This window comes from Amphiprion ocellaris, chromosome 23 (genome assembly GCF_022539595.1).
Source record: "Amphiprion ocellaris isolate individual 3 ecotype Okinawa chromosome 23, ASM2253959v1, whole genome shotgun sequence".
NCBI classification, from domain to species: Eukaryota; Metazoa; Chordata; class Actinopteri; family Pomacentridae; genus Amphiprion; species Amphiprion ocellaris.
The window spans coordinates 17,036,416-17,060,754 of NC_072788.1; the positions used below are offsets into that span (position 1 = coordinate 17,036,416).

At 37.0% G+C, this 24,339-nt stretch overlaps 2 protein-coding genes across 2 annotated transcripts; one reads left to right on the top strand and one right to left on the bottom strand.

Annotated features, from left to right (window-relative positions):
• Positions 1 to 4,086: 4,086 nt before the first annotated feature.
• Positions 4,087 to 24,178, top strand: dthd1 (death domain containing 1). Its single transcript, XM_035949773.2, has 10 exons — positions 4,087 to 4,688; positions 5,010 to 5,499; positions 6,460 to 6,754; positions 7,621 to 7,800; positions 8,295 to 8,542; positions 8,706 to 8,861; positions 15,771 to 16,060; positions 19,147 to 19,397; positions 19,491 to 19,545; positions 20,760 to 24,178. The coding sequence occupies exons 1-10, from the start codon at positions 4,334 to 4,336 to the stop codon at positions 21,089 to 21,091; spliced, it is 2,652 nt and encodes an 883-aa protein (XP_035805666.2). The 5' UTR covers positions 4,087 to 4,333; the 3' UTR covers positions 21,092 to 24,178.
• On the bottom strand, positions 10,901 to 15,260 carry LOC111570874 (uncharacterized). Its single transcript, XM_035949775.2, has 7 exons — positions 15,134 to 15,260; positions 13,457 to 13,549; positions 13,200 to 13,365; positions 12,960 to 13,009; positions 12,729 to 12,866; positions 11,356 to 11,515; positions 10,901 to 11,266 (listed from the first exon to the last, which is right to left on the bottom strand). Exons 2-7 carry the CDS (start codon positions 13,489 to 13,491, stop codon positions 11,048 to 11,050), a joined length of 768 nt encoding a protein of 255 aa, XP_035805668.2. The 5' UTR covers positions 13,492 to 13,549; positions 15,134 to 15,260; the 3' UTR covers positions 10,901 to 11,047.
• Positions 24,179 to 24,339: the final 161 nt, after the last annotated feature.

Consider the following 24,339-nt stretch of genomic DNA (forward strand, 5'->3'; position numbering starts at 1 on the left):
CTTAAATACACCAAACATAGTTATTCCTGGCTACGTTCTGAAGAGTAAACAAGTTTTTGTTCATATAACATTCACAACCTGATTTTTAGAACTTTTTTTTTTAGCAGCTGACTGTATTTTCGGATTTATGGAGTGATAAAATAAGATATCCAGCATCTCCTTTGTAGAAAACACTGGACTTCAATACATCAATAAAATAAAACAAGAATTTTAAAGCTGGCTTTATCTGTTCAGATTTCTGTTATGGACAATGATCAAAATTAGCACATATTTATTTAGATAGTGTTTCATTTGTACATGGAAACATATCATGTCTAAGAACTTGTAATGCAATAAAACGCATCTTAATGTAAGAAAAGAACTGGGGAAGTTTCATGGTGACATGTATTAGATGACATTTCTACTGTTAATTAAAGTAAAGAAATTGCTCTTTGCTTTTTATTTTAAATCTATATTCTGAATTCCTTTATAGCCTGATTTATGGAGCATTTTAATCCTAAAAACATGGCAAAAGTAGATTTGTGTTTTTGAAAAAACACAATATTTCCTTGAATTTTTAAAAATATATAATAATAATAATGATAATAATAATAATAATAATAACAGCAACAATAATAATAAAAATAATTATTATTATATATTTTATATGTATTTTTTATTTTTAATAATAATAATAGCAATACTATAAATTATAATAACAATAATATTATTATTATTATTATTATTATTATTATTATTATTATTATTATTATTATTAGTAGTAGTAGTAGTAGTAGTAGTAGTAGTAGTAGTAGTAGTAGTAGTAGTAGTAGTAGTAACAATTAACAATTTCTTCAGGACCAGACCCCAGGCAAACTACTTCACAACATATAATAATTATTATTATGATTATTGTTATTGCTTTATAAAATAAAAATATATGATGATGATGATGATTTAATTGATCATTCTAAATTGCCCGTAGGTGTGAATGTGAGAGTGCTTGTTTGTCTTTGTATGTGGCCCTGCAACAGACTGGCGACCTGTCTAGGGTGTCCCCTGCCTTCGCCCGAGTCAGCTGGGATAGACTCCAGCCCCCCCGCGACCCTAGTGAGGATTAAGCGGTGTATAGATAATGGATGGATGGATGGATGGATGATGATGATGATGATGATGATGATGATGATGATGATGATGATGATGATGATGATGATGATGATGATGATGATGATGATAATAATAATAATAATAATAATAATAATAGTTGTTGTTGTTATCTTTAAAAATAAAAAAGAATATAATAATAATAATTAACAGTAATAATAATTATTATTCTTATTATTATTATTGTTGATGTTGTTGTTATCATTGTTATGATTATTAAAATATATTTTCAGATTTTTAAAGTTTTCCTGCTGCATATTTCCTGCTTCACAAATTATTACTACTACTACTACTACTATCACTTTAAATATAAAAAAAATTAACAAGTATAATTAAAAACATCCAGGGGGATCATATGCACAATCAGCCACACGATGGAGACAAAGTGCTGCTTTTCTGTGGTCTGGCTCTGAGGACACTTTGACTCATCACAGTAGAAAAAGCAGAGGTTTTACTATGCTGTGATGATTTAAACTCAAATATTGTAATTATTTGCTTTTTTTTTTTTGAGTTGTCAGGGTACATAACTCACAAGTATTCTAGTGTTCACACACATATCTACCCAAACACATTACAGTTTTTGTTTTTTTTTTCATTTTTTAATCCCCTACATTGCAGAAGGAAGTATTGTACTTCATGGTACTATTATTACTTTTCAGGTAATGATAAAGCATAAGATGAGTTAACAAAGTGTAGGGCTTTACTATTAAACACCTCCATGGTGTTTAAAAACCCTGAATGTGACTACACGTAATGTTTTGCATCATAAGTACTTTCACTTTTGATGCGTGAATTACATTTTGGTGAAAATAACAACAGCTTTTAAACAGAACTGAGTATTTTTAGAATCTGGTATTTCTACTATTAATTTAAAAATGGCTGCTAATACTTGAATTCAGTTAGGTCAGTTGAATAAAATCGGGACACCTTTCCATGTTTAAAGGTTATCTGTAATCTAATGCAATGAATCCAGGCAACATATTCGTCTCCCTGAGAGATTTAATCTTTTATATATAGTATTAACTTTAATTAATGTCCATTTCCTTCAGCCGGGGTGTCAAGCTCATTTTAGTTTAGTGGCCACATTCAGCCCAATTTGATGTAAACATTTAGCCACAGGTATCTGGAACTGAACAATATAGTATTTTACTTTATGATCAAAACAACAAAAGTCTGACAAACAACAAGACAAAAAACAACAAATACGAGACAAAATATTACGAAAACAAGACAAAGCGACAAATTGGACAAACGACACAAGCGAGACAAAAACGACACAAATGAGACAAAAAACAATGCATAAAGCAAAACAAAATGATGATAATGAAACAAAACGACAAAAAACATCAGACAAACAACAAAAGTCAGACAAAAAACAAGATGAAAAACATGGCAAAATATTACAAAAACGAGACAAAGCAAAAAAATGACGACACAAGCAAGACAAAAAAAGACACAAAATGACAAAAATGAGACAAAAACAATGAATAAAGCGAAACAAAATGACAAAATAAGACAAAAAAACACAAGTGAGACAAAAAGGAAATACAAAATGACAAAAACGAGAAACAAAATGACAAAAACATGGGACAAATAACAAAAATCAGACAAAAAACAAGATAAAAAACAACAAAAGCAAGACAAAATATTACAAACACGAGGCACAAAGCGACAAAAAATGGACAAACGACACAAAAGACACAAATGACAAAAATTAGATTAAAAACAATGAAAAAAGCGAAACATAAAATGACAATAAGACAAAAAATACAATCGAGACAAAAAGGAAACACATAAGGACAAAAATGAGAAACAAAATGACAAAAACATGAGACAAAATGACAAGTCAGACAAAAAACAAGATAAAAAAACAACAGAAACAAGACAAAATATTACAAAAATATGACACAAAGCAACAAAAGAACAATGAGCAATATAGTATTTTACTTTATGATCAAAACAACTTGTCAAGGTCTAGAATTTTTTTTAAAATTTACAGTTATACAAATTTACAATTTGCAGTTAATGTCTTCTCTGTAATTTTTACACTTTACAAAGTCTTCCCGTGGGCCGGACTGGACCCTCTGGCGGGCCGCTTTTGGCCCGCGGGCCACATGTTTGACATCCCTGTCCTACAGTATCTGGGGAAATTGTGCAAGACCTTGAAGGTTATCTTTTATCTTATTCGGCCCTCGTTGCTTACTTATGTTCACTAGACACAGAATTCCAGAGTTTTAAATCTCATTAAATCACATTTCTTAGTTGTATTTTTGCAGTGTGGAAGAAAAATAACTGTGTCCTGTCCACTTCCACAGGAGATTGTAGCTTAAAGCAGCATTTTTCTACATAATTTTTAACATTCCACAGCATAATAAACACCATCCTGCCAATCTGAAAGCCGCATTTTATGTCACTTTGCAACAAAAATGTTTAAGGAGTGACACTTTACAGCTCTATTGGCATTCCAGACAACATTATTAAACCTGCCATAAATTTAAACTGTATAACTGACCTGTCAGATTTACGCAGGTTACAACTATAAAGCCAGGAATTCCACAGGAAACCCACAAAATGGCACTTGACACAACGTTTGTGTCGTTGTAACCTTTGTGTGTCATTAAAATCATCATGCACGTGCCCTCAAAACAGCATTTCAGGTAAATTCTGATCCAAATTCATCATTGAGTGTTGTTGTATTTTCTTAAAATATTCAGGAAGTGTGAGTTTCTTTTACTGTCTGGACACACAAGCTGTAAAATGAGTGACAGAAGAATAGAGGATGTCTGGAGGACAGCAGTCTGTCTCCCTGTGGATCTTTTGCTCTTTTGTCTCCTCTTGTCGCGCCTCCAGGGGTCGCCTTGGCAACATGTTTTACTGCTGGCAGCCATATAAATACAGCTTTGGCTCCAGTAAACTGTGAAAGCTGTACACAGAAACACTCAATGCCAGGGACATACCGTACCAGGGGGTCTTCAGCTGCAACTCCAAAAGGAGGTACACGAGGAATGCCATGTTTTTCAATCAATATTTGATATTTTTCACCTGAATTTTGTCAAAGGAATGAACTGCTTTTCCCATATGCGAGATGGACTGAAAGGGGCCAGAAAACAGGCCAGATCAGACACTTCTTATTCTCATCTGTTGCATTTTTCAGCACAGCACGGATAAGAATCTGCATGTGAATAAACAGATGGATGAAGCCAAGCGAAGGACCGAGGACAGTCTCCTCGGCGTGTTGAGTGAAACTATTCGGGAGCTTGAAGGTGTCAGACGCCGCAGAGATCCTCATAATGTAACAGTGGGTGGGAGGAGATGCTTGGGAGAGGAAACACAGAAAGGAAGTGAAGAAGGGATGCTCAGTCTGGCAGGAGATGCACAGGAGGATGAAAGGAGTGTCAATAAAGAGCAGAAAGTCTTGCGAGCGTTGAGAGAGCTGAGTGTGTTTCATTCAGACAGACTGACAGCTTGGAGAGAAGCCTTGAGAGAAGACCCCTCTGTTCTCATCAGGTGTCCACCAGGGGGCGGCGAGCAGCAGTCTGGAACAGGTATGTGGTTTTTAAAAACTACAGCTGAAAATGTGCAATTTAAACAGTGTTCAGAGCAGTTGATCATTGAATTGAGCTCACGTATACTTCATTTCTCTGGGCAATAACACAAATATGACACTCAAAGACTTCTAAGGCTTTATTTAAATGGTCAGAATGAGTTTAAGTACAAATATGCTGAAAGCAGATGAAGCATCGGTTGAAGAGAAGAACCTTATATGACTTTAAGCAGATTAAAATATTTGAAAGGCAAAATGTGTCAGGAGTTTAAATACATATATTTATTGTTGTAAAGTGTTCTACGTGTATTTTTTGTTTCAGATCCTGCAGAATGTAAAGTTAGGCCTTGTTCAGACTCCTTCAGCGACACTGTTCTGAGTGTAGGAGAGGACGTAGAGGACATTCTGGACAAACTGAGCACAATCATTACCAAGCTGGATGCAGCAGTTCTTCACTTATCTGTGGACGAGACCTCGTCGACAGATGGAGACGCAGCATCTCAGGAACCCAGAGAAACCACGTTACAACCTGAAGACAATCACCTGAACCCCTATCATCGACTTGAGTCTGATTCTGGGCACGAGCAGGAAGTTGAGGATGGAGCTGATCAAAATCATACTACACCATTATCGGACACCAAACATAGACCGGATTCCACATTCAACTGCAACGATGTGGAAAAGACTGGAGAAGAATTGCAAAAGGTCAAAGGTCAAGTGAGTGACTTTCTAGATTTACTGGAGGATGCAGAAAAGGACCAGGAGAGGAAAAATGACAAAGAAGAGACAAAGAGTGAATGGATTCCAGTAGGGTAAGCTGAAGAAGTCATCACCTTTTATCCCAGTTAACCCAGTTTCCCCATTTCCACTGTAGGTAGTGCGCACACTATATACATATACACCTATCAGGCATAACATTATGACCACCTGCCTAATATTGTGTTGGTCCTGCTTTTGCTGCCAAAACAGCCCTGACCTGTCGAGACGTGGATTCCACACATTTTTCCTGCTTCCAATACATCAACTTTGAGCGCAAAACGTTCACTTGCTGCCTAATATATCCAACCCACTAACAGGTGCCATGATGAAGAGCTGATCATTGCTGTTCACTTCACCTCTCAGTGGTCATAATGTTATGCCTGATTGCCTGTTATGCACTTTATTTTCTGTTTTATTATTTATTTTTTGTTTTTTAAAACAATAAAAAACTAACACAGCTAATACTTTTCACAACTTGCTGACAACATTTAATAAAAAAAAAATATGATGGGCATCCTGTTCTCTATCCTGACTTGTGAGTCTGGACATGATTTGATTCCTTCCCCTCATTTCTCCTGCTCCCTCAAACGGAAGCAAAACTCTCTGCAGTGCTTAATCACAAAGTGCACGCGTTCTGACCTCTTGGCCTCCGTGTAAGTAGCTATTTCACGAAGTCCACCGTCAGGTCAGTGCCCACGTTTGTCCAAAAGCCAAACAAATCAGGAAAATTCACATCAGAGTGAGTCTGGGAGAAGCTGATACGGAAAAGTGCATGCTCCAGCACTTCAGAAAGTCTTAAAATGACTACACTTTTTTTTTTTTTTTTTTTTTGCCAGAAATGTTGCTGGAGGATGATGATGATTCAACTAAAAATGTAACTTCTACTATTAGGAGCAATAATTGATGCAGGAAGAAAAATGTGTAGTCTGGAGCTTGATTTAAAAATAGAGTGTTGTTTAATACTGTCTTAAACTTTTACTTCTTTGTCATGAGCTCTGTATGTGTTTCAAAAGGCCCGACGTATGTTTCATCAGAGCATCTGTGGGTGCGGTGAAAGTTGTGAGGTGCGAGGTGGCCGACGCTCTGAGCTGCCTGATGGTGAGCGGCTCAGAGGAGCTGGTCAGCAGAGTGATCCGGGTCAAAGCTCAAGACGGAGCCACCTTCCACTTCCCTGTTACTGTGGCTTTGCCTTTCCACGCACGGTATCGAGGCAACTACAGGGACATCGCTGTGAAGATAGTCGATGAGGAGAGGAGGGTGAGCTACGTCACTCCTGTGACAACGGAAGGCCTGTATGGAGGGCTGAGGGTAAGGGATTGGATTACCTACAAGTATTTGCAGACTTAGAAAAGCCGCTTCCTTATTTTCAATGTCTGTTTCTCATGATACACTAGAAAATTCCGCCTCTATCAGCTAACACATTTATGGTTTGTCAAATTACCTTATTGTGTTGTATTTTTTTTTGCAGATATAGATTGTAAATATAGCTTCCCTATGTTGTGTAGCTTACAGATGGAAGCACTGAGAGTATTAACACTGCTGTTCAAAAATTTTGGGTCACTTAGAAATATCCTTATTTTTGAAAGAAAAGCATTTTTTTAAATGAGTATGACATTAAATGAATCAGAAATCAAGTCTAGACATTGTTAATGTGGTAAATGACTATTCTAGTTGGAAATATATATATATATATATATATATATATATATATATATATATATATATATATATATATATATATATATATATATATATATATATATATATATATATATAAAAATATATATAAATAAATAAATATATATATATATATATATATATATATATATATATATATATATATATATATAAATAAAAACAATTATATATATATATACAATTACATTACAATTTCTTTAAAAGTATCAAAAGCAACTTAAAAATTTCAATGGAATGACATCAAAAACATGTTTTTTGAGGAATAGCTGGAATATGAAATGATAAAAACTTTTCATTACAAAGATATTGCAAGAAAACGGGCCATTTTTGACCCAATCATGCGTCTAAGGGTTAATGAAACTTCTATATTTGTGTGTTATCTTAATCTAAGTCCAACTGTTTAATGTGTTATTTTAGAAGAGTTCTTTGGTCAGATCTGGAACATTTCACTAATGAGTTGTTTATGTCTCCGTCAGGGCTCATTTGCAGAGGTGAAGGTGTACTCTTTGGGCCTATTTGCAGTGGTTTCCTGTCTAAAAAGGGAAAATTACACAGTTCCCCGGAGGGGTTTGTCGCTAAAACTCCCCATGGACCCCCGAATCTGTCTGAACTACCTCCCAGGATCCTTCACTGCTCCTGTAATGGTACAAACAATGGTAACCATGATCCTCCTCCCACTTCACACAAAACTGAAGGCTGTTGGACTGAATAAACCATCTTGAGATTTAAAATAGAACCTGTTCAAAATACTAAAAGTACTCAAAGAAAAAACTGATTAAAAGAGAAACTTGGCAAGGAAAAATGGCCATAAACAGCAAGCCAGGGATAGAGAAAGAGATAAACCGCTTGTTATTCACAGAGTTAAGCTTCCACAGATGTTGTCTGTGAGGCAGAAAGCTGAACAGCTGTGGATAATATTTGAATTGACTCCTGAGTTCAGTCATTTGTGATCTAACTTCACCGCAGCAGTTTGTCGCTTGATCTTCCGTCAGAAAGCAACAACACTCGCTCTGCGCAGCTCTCTTTGATGAAACAGCGTGCTGTTGGCAAAACTAAATTGTTGGAAAACGCTACATCACACCACCCAGCTTTCCCTGTCCAAACCGCTGCCGTAATCATGCAGAGCAGCCGTGTTCTTTTTCTGCCTCAGATCCAGCCGGTAGACGCCGTCCTTCTGGCTTCTGTCAAGTCTAGGAACGACGTGTATCGTTCGGTGGTGTCCACCAGCCCTCTGCTCTACCTCACCCACCCGACCTCACAGCCGCTCAGGAGACCCCTCACAGTCACGCTTCCATGTCCACCAAACCCTGAAAAAATGAGGGACACGAGGGGACAAACAGAACAAGAACACCAACCAGCTCCTCAAGTTTTGGATCGTTCAGTTACCCACAGATTGAGGTAAAGAGGTGTGACCTCTGTGTGTTTCTGTCAAATGTCTATCGACCAAAATACAGACAAAGGGACTATAGATGCAGAGAGCAGCTCAAAAAAGACAGCAGTTGTTTCTAATGATTAAAGCATGTTTAAGAAAGATTAATGGTGTTTTTAATGTCTCTGTCAGAATCCTGGGTGCTTCTGTGAAATCCAAGGAGCTGTCCAATGAGTTGCTGGTTGTTCTGGGCTCAAAGGATAAACAGTGGAACGTCCTGGACGATGTCACTGTCAGGAACCAGCAGAATGGACTGGTGTCGTTTGACCTGACAGAGAACTCTGACAGGTTTGTTGCACAGTGTTCTGTCCTGTCTCAGTAATATTACTGCAGAAAACATACGAAAAGGCGATATTTTTTAAAAAAGACAGTGATAGGTTGTAAAGGTGACAACAAGGAGCAAGCAAGAGAGTAAGAGACAGGATTCACTTAAAATTCAGACACTCAATGTCTGTTGAAGTTATTCTTTGGAAATATCATTTGCCAGAGAGAGTCTAGAGTGTATGCAGTTGCTGAAATGGCCCATTAACTTCTAAGGCTAAAAAGCAGCCACTGCAAGGAGGTAAAACCAGGGTGATTACACATCAATTCACCAAATTTTAAAAAAATTCACACCTAATAATCTCATATTAGTCAGATTTTTACTTCGCCAAGGAGTTACATGACTATACGTACGTTTGTCCATCTGTCTGTCTGTCTGTTTGCAACATTACTCAAAAACGGACAAACAGATTTGGGTGAAATTTTCAGGGAAGGTCAGAAATGACACAAGAACCAAGTGATTAGATTTTATAGTCTGGAACCACGGATTTGTTAAATATTTCTGTATTGCGAGATAGTGGCACGGCGTTGCTGTAACTATGACAACAAGTGAACACTACACCAGCTGCCTGCTGACAATCACATGATTGCGATCCTACTACAAATCCACCACTGAGGACTTATTGGGACATATCCATTGGAAATGACACAAGGAACAATTCATTAAATTGTGGGAGTGTTTCTGAGTCCCATCAATTCCTGCCACCCGCTACATATTTAGGTCACGCGATTCAGTATCCGTACAAACTGTACACATGCATAATACATGCCTGGGCTCAGCGCAAGGTCATTTTTCATTAAAGATTTCATCCGTTAGGAATGATACAACAACTGAGCAGCCTTGGTGGAGGACTTTTCTAGTTTTTATTTGTGCATAGGTACACGGCCGTTCAAAAGTTTGGGGTCACCCTGAAATGTCCTTATTTTTGACAGAAAAACATTTTTTTTCACTGAAGATAACATGAAAATCATCAGAAATACAGTCTAGACATTGTTGATGTGGTAAATGACTATTCTAGATGGAAACAGCTGATTTTTAATGGAATATCTCCATAGGGGTACAGAGGAACATTTCCAGCAACCATCACTCCTGTGCTCTAATGCTACATTGTGTTAGCTAATGGTGTTGAAAGGCTAATTGATGATTAGAAAACCCTTGTGCAATTATGTTAGCACATGAATAAAAGTGCAAGTTTTCATGGAAAATTGCCTGGGTCACCCCAAACTTTTGAATAGTAGTGTATGTTTGTAAGTAAAATGTGCAAAATCTAGAGTCATACAAAATATTAGTTTTTGAGTTATAAATTCTAAAACAAGGTAGGGTCATGTCATTTTTAGCACCGTTTTCTTCATAACTTGGGAAATAAAGTAGCTAAAGTCCTGAAATTTTGCAGGGTCATTGACATGTCCATATGGTATTCAACGGTACAACCCTGCTTTTAGAGAATGATACAACCAGATATACGATGGTATAAATTTGGTTAAAAAATAATTGTGATTGGCACCAACAGAAGCTTTACAAATGTACAGAATGGCACCAGTCAGAGGTATACATTATGAGAAAAAAATTATTGAAATGACCAATATTGCTAACATTCGAACAATTATTGACTGTGTGTCCCAACTGGAAGATTTATTTTTATTTGGCAAAAAAAATAATCATGCTTTTCCAACTCATAGTGTTCCAAATAATTTAATGAAAAGTGGATCTTAAGCAATTATGTGTATATGCCAGACATATATATTTTTACTTGTTGATTTCTTTGTGTTGGGAAACCTGGTAGAAATAAAAAATAGTGTAACATTTTCAGACTGTAGCTACAGTATTTCAAAATATTAAGAGTTACAGTACATTAGAAATGCAAGCATGAAAGTTTTCCTCAACAAAAAAAAGGATTTCTTTTGTCAAAAAGTCTCTGTCCAAAGCTGATTATCACTCAGAAAATTATAAAGAGTTTGGCATAAGATGAAACTGTTGGTCATGAAAGAAAAGCCGAGTCTTTTTTCTGAGTCATCCAGCATTTATTGTTCTCAAGACATCCAGGACAATCATTTTATTCTGCTGTGTTCCTTCATCCGTCTCCCAAATAAGACTCAAAAACAGACCAACTGCCACTCAAAGAATAAAGTGGGCCACATTTAAAATCTCTATTTCAAGCATCTTTACCACAGTGGCGGATCTGCTGCCGTACTCTCCAACCTAAACAGACTGCAGCACAAACCGCAATATGAGGCAGAAACGTCCAAAACAGGACCACACACAGTGTAGACAACCCTAGGGTAAGGCTTGTTGGATAACGATCATTTGTGGCGTCATTCGTGTCCGATCCAGAGCTGATAAGTCCATTTTGCTCCTTCAGTAGAAGGAAAATCTGAAAAGCAAATGATTGCATCAAAAGCAGACTCATTACAGTTCCCCTCAAATGCATTTTAAATGATGTAAAACTGTCATGTCTCTTACCACATCTCCCTGTGACTGCGCCTTTCTGGTAAAGCTGATCAACCACTCCGACAGATTTGAAGAAGTGAATGTTTTCATCTTGCTGCCGCTGCCTGTGATGCACAGCGTCAGTATAGGCCGGCTTATTCCACAACAAAGGAGGATGTAATAGATCCTGCTCCTGATCACAGAACAGAAAAAAATCTCATATTCAGCAGTTACCTGAAGTCATACCAATGCAGTTTTCTCTTACACTGTAAAAAAGCAAAAAGTTATTTATATGATAAAATTCCAGGAGCTATCGTTGCCAGAATGCTACCGTAAAATACTGTTAAACATTTTCTTCAATGATACTGTTGATTTTACAGATAAAAAATGTGCTGCATTTTTCCACTATCAGCACAACAGTTAGTGTATTTAACATTTAATATATGTATTTTTAGCATGATGTATATGCAAAAATTGCAGTTCCAGCTGTCATAAATTTTAAAGGGTATGTCCATTATTATTATATGTCCCTGCATTTTATACCTGAAATAAATGCAAAAATCACCACGTTCATTGTTAGAAATATAACGGCATGTTTCTGTGATCAGGTCATACATTTAACTGGGAAAAAAGTATTCTTTCTGAGAAATAAATGCAACAATTACAGTATTGATGTTATACATATTACAGCATTTTTTCTATTAAAAAACTGCAAGAGTAGGGAAATGTATTTTTTTCAAGAGAAAAAATTTTTTGGAAAAAAATTATTTTTTTCCCTACTTAACTATTTACAGTGATTAAATGTTATATAAACTGGATGAAACTGATTTTTACTGTCATGGTTTGACGAATTTCTTTTTACAGTGTATGTACAGAGCCAATTAACAATATAAAGCATTTTTCTTCAATATAACTATTTTTAACACTGTGAATCACAAGTGAAGAGATAAAAACTACAAAATACCGCATATCGAACAAGAAAAGCACTCAGAGAGCGTAGTACTCTGGCAAGGCTGCTCAGTCGTAGTATCATTTCGTAGTAGGATCACAATCATGTGATCGTCAGCAGGCAGCTGACAAAGCGTTCAAAGCATTGTCATAGTTACAGTGACGGCATGCCGCTATCTCGTAATGATAGGTAAATCCTCAACAAATCCTGGGACCCCGACGATAACTTGCATCACTGCCAAAATCTAACCAGTTAGTCCTTGTGTCATTTCTGGCCTTCCCAGAAAATTTCATCCAAATCCGTTAATTCATTTTTGAGTAATGTTGCTAACAGACAGACAAACAGACGGACAGACGCTGACCATCACATAACTCTGCCGCACTCCTTGGCGGAGTAATTATGTGGTCATCAAATTTGTAAATCGTTGCATATCTGTCTTCAAGGCAAACAGAAAGACCTTTTTGTTGAGATCCAGTTAGAGGTTGTTGACTCCATTTTGTTTTGCTGCTCACAGGAATTAGACACCACCCAGCAAGCCTCGAAATCATAAGTGTCTCGCAGTGATATTCTTGTCATATCAAGAAGATAGCTGAGGCTGGAACACACATGGAGAGCAATTAAAAAACTGAAAATGTGCTACCAAAAAGTTTTTTTTTTAATCTGTGCATGAGTGAAATTCTCCTATCACCTCTCAGTGAAGTAGAGCCTTTTCAGTTTTTGTTTTACTGCAGAGGTAGCCTGAAAAAGTGCACAAAAATGCCAGCATATAATTAAAATACAGCAAAAATGATAATGATATTGTTAGGTTAATTTGCAACAATGCAGAAGAGAACAGTTAAAAGGGCATTTTTCAATATTCTACCACCAAAAATAGAAATATGAATCACAGAGTGGGCATCGTACTGAGGAAAATAGGCTTTTTTACAACCTGTATTTGGTGTCTGAGGCCCAAGAGCCCGATGAATGTGTTTGACAGACGGTGGAGGCTTTCAGGGTCATAGGCCTTCATTACAGCCATGTCAACACACCAACCACCAGCAGTCACCGTCATCAGGAGTCCTCCAGCCACATAGAGGAGGTAGAAAATGTTGCCCCTGGTGACACAGTAAGAACAAGAGAAACAGGATTAACTCATGAGAGTTTGCATATTCGGACTTTTTTGTTTTGAATTGTTTGGATTGTTACTTGTGGACAATCAGCTCTGGGGTAAATTTCAACATGGAGAGGTTTGATATGTCGATGAGAGAACCTGCAGGAAATTATCTGCCTCCGGAGCTCCTGCAACAGAAAACATGCAGTATTTAGGTGCACATCTGCGCCGCACATGAGAAAAAGATACAACTTTATAACATTATAATAGTGTGTTAGTATTTTTATGTCTGCAACAGCGAACATAGTAATTATATTAGGTTTTATGCTTCCCTTGTGTTTCTTCACATTTACAGTAGAACTAGCAGTAGCTGCAGGCCAGGAGGCTGCCATACCTATCAAAGACTGGAAATAGCTTTTTCATGATTATTATTTTGACTTTAGTTTTTAAATTATGTGTCTTTCCTTTGTTTTAATTGTAAGGGACGATGTAAAATATGAACCACTACCAGTTCATGTTGAAAGCTAACGTTCAGTCCTAATATTAACAACAACAAAAACAACAACAGTAACTATAACAACAATAACACAATAATAATAGCATAATAATAACAGCAATAATAACAACAACATAACTATAATAAAACAATAACAACAGTAACAACAATAATAATACAATAACACAGTACTAATAATAACAGCAATAATAACAACATAATAACAACAGTGATAACAACAACAACAATGCTAATAATTACAATAACAAGGTAATAATAATGATAATAGTAATAATAACAACAACAATAACTATAATAACATAAACACAATAATATTTACAATAATAACAGCAATATTAACAGTAATAATAACAATATTGAAAATAAGAATGACAAAAACATAGTAATAATAATGATAACAGCAATAACAACAATATAAAAATAATAATAAAAATAATAAAAACAACAATAATAAAAGTAAGAATAATAACAATAATTAGATATATTATACATATCACTGTTACACTGCCTGTTCTATGTGCCTTTTTAATTTCCCCCTGGGGAGAAATAAAATTTTCTGAATCTGAATATTAATTTTTCAATACACCATGTCATTTAGAAGTTTATCAGTAAAAATAAGCAAAAGTTAATTTTGTTTAATGAGCAGCATGTTTTTATTTTATAGTTTGCTAAGAGCCACACTGGTTTATTGGATCAGTATCATGTTAAAATGTTAAAAAGTTTTTGGTCTGACAAGGTGCTTTTCAAATTATAACTAGATTCTTTGCCATCATACGACATTTAATTTAGCATTTTAAAACGAGACACTTTTTTGTAACGACAATCTGCTATTTATCTTGTTTTAACTTGAAATGTTTCATGTTATTACATTAAAACATTGTGTTTTAATGGTGACAGTGTGTGGAGAGTGAATAATTTGGGGAATATGGCTCATTTACACGATGTCATTAAGCTCTACTTTCTACATTCTTGGGTTGAGAGACGGCAAGATTCTGCTGTTATTGTTGGATAATATTGGTATAAGTATGTGTACACTAAGAGGGATTTTAAAATGCACGAGGCTATAAGCCCACAGAAGACTTAGAACGTCATCTCATGTTACAATGTGAAGCATTTTGTGTTGTAGTACATTGCGAGGACAAGAAAACTTCCCAGGTTACATCATGATATGGATCCTTTTTCTGGCGTAGGAGAAATGTAGTAGAAGCATGAAATAAGACAAGATATATAGAACAAATCATCTGTAAGTACTTACTGCTGTTCCGCCACACTGGGGTTTTGTTGCTGAGCTCTGTTCTTTTCATTTAGACATGTTCAGTTCAAGAGGCAAAAAAAAGACATGGAAAGTGGAACCCTACAATGAACAACCAGACACAGAGAGAGCTTTTCTTTACATAACGGGGTTAAGAAAGGCAATATGGATAAAGGGGGGCCTAAATGCTTTAAATTCCAGGCTTTAGCATTTCTACGTCAGAACAAAAGCATCCAGACAGTGTAGTAAGGTAGAAGAGGTAATGATTCACTAGAGAAGTAATATACCAGGGGAAAATAAAAGTATTACGACTGCCCTTTTGTTCTAGTCACCTGTTTAAAAAAGGAAATTATGAGCATTAGACAAAGTTGTAAATGGAGATATGTTCCTTTAATAAGGATGGATTCTCATTATTTCCCTCCTGAGCTACAATTCTCTTCTTCTTTCTTATCTAAAACAGCTTCCTCAGGGAATAATATATGCACAGGATGAAGTCTTTATTCTGTCTTAAGTATATTACTTCTGTATTCTGGCCCGTGATAACAGACTCTTTCCACTATTCAGCAACAATCTAATCTTTACGTTGGGCTAAACCGCTTAAGTTTTTCCTCTTGTCTCCCCGCTTCTTGCCTCCGATCAGGCTGCTCGTGGTTCGTCTCCTCTCCCTACTGCCGCCCTGTCATCTCACTTCTCTGGCGGAGGAGCTGGAAGAATCAATCTGCTGCCACGCCGTCACCGTCGTCCTCCAGCGGCGAGGAGATGAGCCTCACACTGTTCTGGTGGCTGCCCTGCCCAGCAGAGACCTCAGCTGGGAGCTGAACAAACTGCAGGCTCAGGGCGGCCCAGGCCTCGTGGAGACCTCAGCAGAGATTTCAATGTGTGAAGCAGATCAGCTGCTCCTGCGTTTCAGTGGGAACATCACCTCCACAGGTAGACTGTGAGGATGACTCACTGGCTTATCATGAAAATTCTGTGTTATAGGAGACATGGCCATGTGCTCACAAAAAAACAAAAAAAAAAACAAAAGGAGGCTTTTCATGTACAAAAATAATGAAGAAAAATGAGAACATTTGGTAGGACAACTTTTACTATTACACCATTCTCCTTGTAGCTACTGGAGTTTGTCTTTTGGCCTTCAAGAGTCAAATTACATGCTCTTGTGCTGCAGTAGATGTATACTACCATTTAAAAGTTTGGGGTCACTTAGAAATGTCCATATATTTGAAAGAAAAGCAGTTTTTTTCAATGAAGATAACATTAAATTCTAGACATTATTAATGTGGTAAATGACTATTCTAGCTGGAAACGGCTGATTTTTAATGGAATATCTCCATAGAGGTACAGAGGAACATTTCCAGCAACCATCACTCCTGTGTTCTAATGCTACATTGTGTTAGCTAATGGTGTTGAAAGGCTAATTGATGATTAGAAAACCCTTGTGCAATTATGTTGGCACATGAATAAAAGTGTGAGTTTTCTTTGAAAACATGAAATTGTCTGGGTGACCCCAATCTTTTGAACAGTAGCGTATATTATGACCAAAATGTTTACTTCTCTTTCACATCCATCCATTATCTGACTTAGGGTGAAGGCAGGGGACACCCTGGACAGGTCAGTCTATCTCAAGGCTACATATAGAGACACACAATCGCACCCACATTTATACCTACAGACAATTTAGAATCACCAATTAACCTGAAAATGTTTTTGGACTGTGGGAGGAAGCTGGAGAACCTGGAGAAAACCCACACATGCACAGAGAGAACATGCAAACTCCATGCAGAAAGATCCCAGGTCCAGACTAGGACGCAAACCGATGATCATCCAACTGCAAGGTGAAAATGTTAACCATCAAGCCACTGTGCAGTACACATATAATACATTTTTAGCATATAAAGAACCTCTTCGGAACCCCTTTTAGCTACCCTGAGCAGAATGTCTGCTTCTAAGTAAACCACTAAATTTTCACAAAAACAAGGAGACAAGGTGCTTTCAAATTTTGTACCATGAATCTCCTGACTTTTCCTTTGGTGCCACTGCATGTGAAATGTTTTATTAACCCACTGTAATATCTCAACATCTGTTAATTGGTTGGACACAACCATAAAACCGTCATTCCCGTCAGCCTCAGCTGTACTTTGTGCTAGATGCTAATTAGCATGTGTTAGCATGCTAACATGCCAAAATAAAATGAACATGACAAACATTATACCTGCTCGGTGGGGTTACATGCACATGAAAATATGCTAGCATGCATCATGGCTGTGGTTTTATGAGCTGTGGCTAAATAGCATTGTTGCTAAGGAAGCAAATGGAATGAGCTGGAAGAGGAAGCTATCAGAGCTGGCCATATTCTCTAAAGGTGCTTTTCATTATGCTCACATGTCTCCTCACTTCCCTCAGCTTCTCCCATCAAGGATCTGAAAGCGATACAAGCAGCAAAAAGGGTGCCAAATGAGAAATCCTTTGTTCCGCCATGACAAACTTTAAGCGGCCCCAATTACTCACAATGTGCTGCACAACTGTTTTACCTGTCAAATCAAACTGACAACTACAAAGGCGCAGCTTTTATGTCACATCACTTGATAAAAGACTTCCTGGAGTCACCAGTGTTTCCAAGCTAAAAGCAACTCTCAATCTCTTTTCTTTCTCCGAGGTGCATTTAAGTCTCTAACAGATCCTTACTGATGGAAGAGAGGGAACAAGGATGCAGGGAAGCATAAGCTGCCATCGTGAAAAGCACCATAAATGCCAGGGAAAAGTGCTTCAGCCTCTCCTATACACCATAAAAGAATCATCAGCAACATCCACTGTTTCATAATCACATAGCCTAGTGTAAGTTCAGTCGGATTCTCATAGCACTGTGATACAAATTTTCATTCACACCTTTCTTTGATCTCGAGTGTTGAAGGAAAAGGTTAAAAAAAAAAATTGGATTTAAGGGTGCAAACCCATGTGAATTATCTTGCAAAAGAAAAAAAAATATTGGTTTAGATATAACGCATTAATGCAGAAGATTTGACATTTTAATAATTCTGATAAAAGTGTACTGCACCAGGCCTCCATCACACTATAATCTGACTTTTTTGTGTAATTTTAACAGAATATTCATAATTACAGCTTATCTGTATGAGAGCAACTGGTATGTAATGTTGTTTTATGAAACATTTTTGTGACAAATGTTGTGCGAAACAACCAAAACTGAGGTTAGGAGGCTAAATGTAAAACAGTCGTGGCTGTCAGAAAGTTACAAATACCTTTTCTAGATTAAAACAGATTTGTCTTCCTGCTGCTGGTTGCCACAGACAACGCAAAGTGGATATAATGATATGTTTGCATGGGCAGCTAATAGTATCCTTGTACAGTATGATCTCAGGTATGGTTGCTTTCTTTATTCCCACTTTATGGATGTTTTCATGATTTACTAACAAGGGTTTGTTGCATAGACAAGGTCCTGATGAAATTTTACACTGCCGTTCAAAAGTTTAGGGTCACTTAGAAATGTCCCAATTTTTGAAAGAAAAGCATTTTTTTTCAATGAAGATAACATTAAATGAATCAGAAATACAGTCTAGATATTGTTAATGTGGTAAATGACTATTCTAGCTGGAAAGTGATGATTTTAATGGAATATCTTCATAGGGATACAGAGGAACATTTCCAGCAACCATCACTCCTGTGTTCTAATGCTACATTGTGTTAGCTAATGGTGTTGAAAGGCTAATTGATGATTAGAAAACCCTTGTACAATTATGTTAGCACATGAATGAAAGTGTGAGCTTTCATGGAAAACATGAAATTATCTGGGTGACCCCAAACTCCTAGTGTATATCTCAAAATGAGAGCTTCGGCACCTTCTCCAATATTACAATTACAGACTGGAGAAATGTTTAAATGACAAATTATTTGGAGCATGGCAGTGACATTTAAGACAATGCAATCAGCATAGGAAAAGAAAAGAAATCAGTATCATCACACTTATCACACTTATGCATGATTTTGATGATGTTTTGCAGTTGCTCAAAACGACAGAAACGAAGACACACACGAGCGAATCACCTTTCACAGCCAGCGGAAGAATCACCTCTTGGTGCATCTCACCGAAGTGGACCCGTTTGGAAACTACAGCTCTCCTCACTACAAAGGGACGGCCATTTTTTATAAGGTCACCAAAGGTCAGCTGGAGTGGCGAGGGGATAAAGCTGTCCTGAAGCACTCGAAGCTCCTGGGAGATCCTATTTGTAAGCTGTCTCTGACTTTACCCAAGGTGCAGGAGTGTTCGCAGAGAAGTCCACATTGTACCTGATGTTCATTGTGAAAGAGTGTTCTGTTCTGACAGGTTTGCTCTGTTCCATTTCAGAAAGTGAGAAACAGTCGGCCCATTGCACCGAGACTGAAGTTATGTGAGGAGACAGGTGAGTATCAGTCATCCATACTGTCCTCTCGTTCCCTCCTGCTTTATTCCTCATCTCTTACAATTACTGCAGCGTCGACTAAAATACACTGTTGTAATCCATCATTTTTGACTGTGATGACATCTTCAGTGGTTTCTGTCTTTTCAAAGCTCTGTCTTGCACCGCTGGCCCCTTATAGTTACTGGTTACTCTGTGTTTTTTGTGGATAATTTTCAGTCTTAGCATATTTAGCTTCCCACTAAGATTCATTTTCAGTGAAAGTTACTGGGAATAACGCAAAAATCAACTAAGAGCAGTTTTTAAATGTTCAAATTGAAAATAGGTTATGGGCTCTGCACAGCAGACAGCAATTAGTACTAAAAACCGTATTGTTTACTGCAGCTTTCTCTTAGATGCTCAATCTGTTTTCTTGTCTTTTAACACACTTTTATGATCTTAATGTCTACTTTTGTGTTTTATTTCTATGATTTTAATGCACATGATCATTCAAAAGTTTGGGGTCACCCAGACAATTTCATGTTTTCCACGAAAACTCACACTTTTATTCATGTGCTAACATAATTACACAAAGGTTTTCTAATCATCAGTTAACCTTTCAACACCATCAGCTAACACAATGTAGCATTAGAACACAGGAGTGATGGTTGCTGGAAATGTTCCTCTGTACCCCTATGGAGATATTCCATTAAAAATCAGCCGTTTCCAGCTAGAATAGTCATTTACCACATTAACAATGTCTAGACTGGATTTCTGATTCATTTAATGCTATCTTCACTGGAAAAAAAAAAACGTTTTTCTTTCAAAAATCAGGACATTTCTAAGTGACCCCAAACTTTTGAACAGTAGTGTATCTCTACCTTGAAATCATTTTTCTGAATGTATTTCTTTGCTACTGAATTGCCTTGTGTATGAATTGTGCTATACAAATAAACCTGCCTTGCCTTTACCGAAACAGAGTATTTTTACACAGTGTTATTACTACCTTTGTTTAAGTAAATGATCTGTTTATGTCACTCTGTAAATTCTTGTTGATAAATTAATAATCTGTAAATATACATATATAACACACTTTGATCATGTTTGACTATATTTAATGTCATATTGGCCCTAGGCACTAAAACTACTAATTTCCCAGATCTTTTTCCAAATTTAAACGCATTTTTATAATATAGGAAATACTTCCTTCCATCCTTCCTGTCTTTCCCACTCAGCAGATTCCCTGTCAGACTCTCTTCTTCTCTGGCTGTCCGGGGAGCTTTCAGAGGAGGAACTGGCCCTGCTGGTGCTCTCACTGCGCCTCCGTCGCAGCACCACTCAGCTGGTGAAGCTCCGGGCCGGGGACAGCCTGTCCTCCCAGGCCTTCCACGTCCTGGCCACGTGGAGGAGAGGGCTGCCCGCTGTTCCACACCGACCCAAGGCCTCTCAGCTCGCCCACTGCCTGGCCAAGAGCGGCAGGCCGGATCTGGCCAGAGAGCTCCTGCTGCGACAGGCTGCAGCCACCAGGCAGAGCTCCATGGAATATGAACGTCCAAAAAAGACAAATTGACACTGCATTTTCACTGCCGCTTTCAATCAGAGCCAAATGAGGGGATGGTAGTGCTTTGTTTGAGCCACAAGAGGTCAGCATTAGACTGGGAGATTCAGCGCTCTCTTCTGGACTCGTGTCAAATTGTGCAGGCCAGTGGTTCAACTATTTTATATTTATATGCAGCGTATATGTATATATTTGAGTCTAGACTCGGGCAAAAGATGACTCATTTTTACAGACCTAAGAAGGAAATGTTGTCCAGGAATTCAAAAGATGACAATGGGGGGGAAAAAATGGAAGAAATATTTGCTAAAGCACTTGGGATGTTGCTCAGCTTTTTTAGGTTAATAACGTCATTCACCCCCATAATTATATTACAAAAGCAGACCACCAGCCTGTGAACCAGTAGTGAAGGTAATACTCATGTTCTGGCATATCTGAAGCAACAGTCAGACAATCAATGTCAAATATGAATAAATGCGCGCCGCGAGGCCATTTGTAATCTACACTTTACCTCACATTATGGATTACAATGCAATAAACTCTCAAAGGTCCGACTTTAAAGAAGCACAGTGGATTATCTGTAACTGTAGCACTTTGACTCAGACTTAAATATGAACAGAAAAAGAAGTTATTTAGTCCTTTTTTCTGGTTTTCCCCTGTGCATCCAGGAGTTTTCTCAGGCTTCTTTTTAAAGTCAGAGATTTTGGAAGCACTAGTCTCTGACAGAGCCGTCACATTCTCACTTTATTTTGTAGTTTGTCTCCACAGACAGGTAGGTGATTTAGCAGCCCAGTCAGCCGTCTCTTCTCTCTGCGTAAACAAACCCTGACACTGAGCTCTGACCTCTTTTCAGCTCCCTGACACCGACTCATCTTTAAGACATGACAGCGTCTGTTGATGATACCTGATTGGATAACAAAGACTTCAGTCTCAGCATACTAAGATAGAGTTCTGTTTGTGGTATAGGTTGGAAAAACTCAGATTACGCACAGTGCCTATATGCCTTTAAAATAAATAATGCTGATATAAATATAAATCCTGTACATATGTGTGCAAATTCAGCTTGATTAATTTATTTTACTATGTTGTTTACCAGCATTGTGTGTGTCTGATGGAGGTTCTCCACAAAGTTAACTTTTTAACTAGTTTTAAGACACATATTGTGCTACACCAGAGGTTTCAACTCATTTTAGTTCAGCCCAATTTGATCTGAAGTGGGCCGCACCAGTAAAATCAGAGCATAATAACCGATAAATAACAATTTAAATTTTTTTCCTTTAAGTGCAAAAATGCTCACATTTAAGGAATGATCTTTTTACAAAACATTATGAACAACCTAATTTCTTAAGAAAAAGAAGTTCAATTTCAACAATATTATTCCTCAGTTTATCATTTACACATTACAACTTGCAGATCACAGTGTATCTACAAAGAAATAAAGGTATCTGGAACTGAACGATGTAGTATTTTACTTTATGATCAAAATGACAAAAGTCAGACAAAATAAAACAAAAAAAACAACAAAAACAAGACAAAATATTAGAAAAATGAGACACAAAACGATAAAAATGAGAAAAAAATGACAGAAAAATTAGATAAACAACAGGAAACAAAACAAAAAGGCAAAAAAACTGACCAAAAAAAGCCACAAAGTGACAAAAAAATGAACAAATGACAAAGATTAGACAAAAAATTACAAAAGCGGAGAAATAAAACGGCAAAAAATAGACTAACAACACAAGCGAGCCAAAAAAAAACACGAAACGAGAAAAACGATACATAAAAACAACGAATAAAGCAAAACACAAAATGAAAAAAACAGGACAAAGTGAAAATAAAAACAAAAAGCCATGAGACAAATGACAAAAGTCAGACAAAAAAAAGACAAAAATAACAACAAAAACAAGACAAAATATTACAAAAATGAGACACAAAAAGACAAAAGTTCAATGAGCAATCTAGTATTTTACTTTATGATCAAAACAACTTGTCAGGATCTTGAAATTATAGTTAATGTCTTCTCTGTAATTTTTACTCTTTACAAAGTCGTCCTGTGGGCCAGATTGAACCTTCTGGCGGGCTGGCTTTGGCCCACGGGCCACATGTTTGACACCCACATGCTACACCTTTCGACCCCGGTTCTTTTAACTATTTATTCTTTTACAAGGTGGTCAATTTGAACAATCGGGTGTCTGGATTTTAAGTACTAACCTTTTTTAGGACAGCAAACAAGCTGGAGGCCTAAACTGTGGTCGTATCCCACAAACCATGCCTCCTCCGAACACTGAGGATTATATTTTACTCTGCCTCCAGTGCTGCTACTCACACTGGTGTATGAATGCGTGTGAATGTTGGTGGTGGTCGGAGGGCTGTAGGCATGGATTGGCAGCCAGGCTTCCATCAGTCTGCCCCAGGGCAGCTGTGGCTACAAATGTAGTTTACACCATCAGAGTGAGAATGTGTGAGTGAATGAATATTGGATCCATTGTACGCACTTTGAGTGTCTAGAAAAGCGCTATATAAATCTAATCCATTATTATTATTAAAATGCCTCCATCATTAGACAACGTGAATCATACTTTGAGTTTCCAGCAGGTCATGGATCTGATTTTTTCAGACATCCAGGATGCTGCACATGTGAGAAATAAATTTGCAAAGTCCATGCACTCACTTATTCTGTCCTACATATGCTAGTTAGTGTTTAATATGTTCCTCATATTTTTGTTTTGCATCTCTTATTTTATTGTAGTCTTATTATTGTTGTAGGTTATGCACCTTGGGAGTGGGAGCAATGATTTAAAAGATGTGAGAATATTAGTATTTTATAGCTGAGCTTTTGTAGTTGAATTCCATTGTACAGTTTACAGCAAACAGTTGTTGTTTCCCTTCAAAAAATGCATTTAAAGCTACTTTCTGTGTGTTTCTGGTACTTTCTTAGGATATGCAATTACTATCTCTTGCTAAACAAATAATTATAACACCGATGCATTGCCTTTATCAACAATAAAGGTGATAATAAACCTCTACTTTAGTAAAGTAAACAGCTATAGCATGTGTGATGTAATAAAAATGAGTGGTGTCCACTGATTAAATACAGTCTTTCTGTCCTCTAAAGAAGGAAAACCCAGATATTCACAAAGTGTGTGATGCCTGACAGGTTGTTTTGTCAAGTAAAATAGATTTTGGGTTGAAAATTCAATGAAGCTGCTCTATTTTAGAGTCATTTTTGACTCTCAGGACAAGGAGACTGTACAGGATGTTAA